This window comes from Nestor notabilis, unplaced genomic scaffold, assembly GCF_000696875.1.
Source record: "Nestor notabilis isolate BGI_N333 unplaced genomic scaffold, ASM69687v1 scaffold7073, whole genome shotgun sequence".
NCBI classification, from domain to species: Eukaryota; Metazoa; Chordata; class Aves; order Psittaciformes; family Psittacidae; genus Nestor; species Nestor notabilis.
Genome location: NW_009922282.1, coordinates 29221 through 32259, shown reverse-complemented (window position 1 = coordinate 32259; position 3039 = coordinate 29221). Strand labels below are relative to the sequence as shown.

Below are 3039 nucleotides of genomic sequence, written 5' to 3'. Positions count from 1 at the left end.
TTCTACTTGCAAAGCAAAGGTTTCAGCCTTATTCTGAGGAAGGGAAGGAATGGTGGCAATTGTAAAGACTTGAAGTTCTCTAGGGAGGTAAACTGTGGATACTGCTCTTTACATCCCAGCTCAGTAGACTACTTAAAATAGTTTGGTAAAGTGAGACTTAAGTGTATGTTATTCAGTTTGGACCCCAGTGTGAGGACCAGTATTTAACAGTGAGTTAGAGCGTTGCCTTGGACCTACTCATTTCCATTATAAAAGGCACAGAGGGGAGGGTTCAACCTGTCAGCTTGCACCCCAGCTCTGGTCATGAAGCCAGGACTCAGGGAAGTATGTCAAATGTGTACCAACTGCTCCTGGGGATCCCCTGGGTTCTAATGCCTGGATGCCCAGCTGCACAGTGGCTCACAGCTCTCCCCCCGGGGCAGGAGTATGCTGCAGTGACCAGGACCTCCAGCATTAACCCCTCACCCGGGAGAAGGAAGCAGTGCTTCATCCCTGTTGTCCCCAAGGAGTTCCCAGAGGAGAGGCTAGTGTTTCCCAGGTAGCAGCACTAGTCCCAGGTGCATTTCTGCAGCCTTCTGAAAGCATTATGTCTGACACACCTAACTCAAGCCTCCCTTAGCTCTTGCAGCATGCATATATGTAAGCAAAATGAACCTCTGGCTGTTAGTCAGAGACAACTGTTGGCAGTGATAAAACAGTGGTAGAAGAATAGTTTTAGACTGTAAAATACACGAAATGAAACATCAGGCTGAATTCTTACTAAAAGGTTGATGCTTTTGAGCACTGGGGTTAGCTGCTGCTTCAAGAGTGCTTTCCACTGGGTTAAGATCATGTCCAAGCATCTGAGTTAAGGCCCTGATTTAGCAAAGCATTTGTGCATGTGCTTAAATCTGCCTTTATTCAGGTAAGCACTGATGCGTAAGTGCTTTGTGATACCTAAGTGCTTTGTGATAAAGGGACAAACCTGAACTGGAGCCTATGAATGTAAGTTATGTAGCTGTCACAACTACCCTTTTGATGTGTTTGTTTTTTCTGGGCAGCACAGCTGCTTTCCTGGATTAACTATTTAATTAATCTTCATCTAAAAGGTCCTGAGAACAGTTCTATAATACTAACAAATGTACATAAATACTAGAACTAAAAGAAGTCCAACACATGGCTCAAGGCAAAACAAATATTGCTCAGAATACTTGTTTAGATTAAGATTAATAGCTGTAAACTGTGCATTCTAGTAGCAAATAAAAATCTGTTGGTCTATAAAAACCAAAACATTCAAAATCTATAGGATTGGCAGCACTACTATTACTTTACAATGTGGAGTAAGGATAACAAATAACATTGCAAAATGATCCACCTAACCTAAGCTTATGTAAACAAGTAGGCTTTGACAATGTTTATATGTCTAGGCATGATCCTGCACTTGGACGTGGATGGGTGAAGACCCAACAAGGTAGAAGGGTGCTGTTCCAGTTGCCCAGATCCTGCTGCAGGAGAGAGGCTCAAGGGTGTGATCCCACAAACCTGTACTGGCTTTACTAGTTCTACTCCTCAGAGCATCCCATTGCAGGATTCAGGACTATACACAAAGGATTATTCACAAACATAAGGCATTGCAGAACTTGGCCCTAAAATTTCTATCTTCAGCAGAGAATTCCTTATCATACACAAGATCGTATTTTAATATATCAAAAGGTGTCTAAAATAAGGGTCAGAATCACCTTGTGTTATGCTTAGTAACACAGTTAAGATTCTGCATATTGGCTTCAGATATTGCAAAACATTTTGTTTTTTTCCCATAAAAATCAAACCAACTGTGATTCTTCCTCATAAAAACTAAATTAACCTTGAAAGTTAAAAATGAGCAGGCTGTGTTTTCAAGGTTAAAAGCAGACATTAACAGAAATGAGTAACTCCCATTATAAACTCCCTTCTGACCAGTGAGCACTCTGAGATTGCGGTTGTTGGTGGCCTCCAGTCTTGCCTTGCATCCTCTATGGCGTGGCTACTGCCGCTCTGCTTCCACCCGCTTTTTACGAACTAGACCAATAAAACAAGACAAGACCAGTCATTATTGCTTTCCCAATTGCCTAAGGACTCTTCCCACTTACACACTCCCTTCCCAGTACCATGAATAGGAAGGATGAAGCTTCTAAGAAATACTCAGCAGGATTATGTCCGTAAATGCTGTAATTAACAGATCTCAATGCTAAACAAAGCATTTGTATCTAAATTGCAGTTTTCTACATCACAGACTGTAGAATTTCACCAAGTGTTCATATCAACACATTTTCTATAAAAATTAGATTCTGAACTGAAGGTTTTAGATGATGATGAAATCGCCATTTCCAGTGCTTCCTCCCAATGATTCCATTTAGATTTTTGTTATAGTTTTATTGTTCTTTTAAAAGCCACTGTGTTCCAACTAAGTTGATAGTTGTCTGCTCTAATCTATGGCAGTGCTCTGGATTATTTAAGCATTAGGCATCACAAGTAAGTAACACTTCTAATTTGTGATTATAGGTGAGCAACAATCATATCCTTTTAGAAAATAATTTGAAGTACTTTTAAGTACTGATATCAGTGAGTATTGGCAACAAGAAAAACAACATATTGGACCTTAAATTATCTGTTTAAACTTCACTTGCTCTGACTGCATCAACCATCTGATAGTAAGTTAATTAACAATTAACTCCAGATTCTCACTAGAAACCAAGTAGGTTGAAGTTGCCATTTAGCAAAGCAGACAGTGATGAGCTTTGTGTTATGGGCAGGATTATTTTGACAAGCAGCCCCATGTGAACTTTTACAGCACTTAAAATACATTACAGCTGGTATAGAGCAGGTCTAGTTGGGCGGCATTTGCTACTCCATGCCCTAGTAAAAATGTATTGAATCTTCTCTGACTTGGCCAGAAAAGATAAGTCAGGTTCTCCTGCTTGTGTGATACAAAATTTGGTGTTACATCAAACTGTCATGTCCTATTTCTGATATTGAATTGCTCAAGTACAGAACAAAAGCAGTAAAACTGGATGAATGAAT

At 40.0% G+C, this 3039-nt stretch overlaps 1 protein-coding gene across 3 annotated transcripts in view; it reads right to left on the bottom strand.

The window, feature by feature from the left end:
- Positions 1-2002: 2002 nt before the first annotated feature.
- Positions 2003-3039, bottom strand: part of TMOD2 (tropomodulin 2 (neuronal)) — a 20619-nt gene continuing 19582 nt past the window's right edge. For all 3 annotated transcript variants that reach the window (XM_010011541.1, XM_010011543.1, XM_010011542.1), the window contains one exon: positions 2003-2037. In XM_010011541.1, coding sequence (XP_010009843.1) covers positions 2003-2037 — 35 coding nt within the window. The remainder of the gene's footprint in view (positions 2038-3039) is intronic.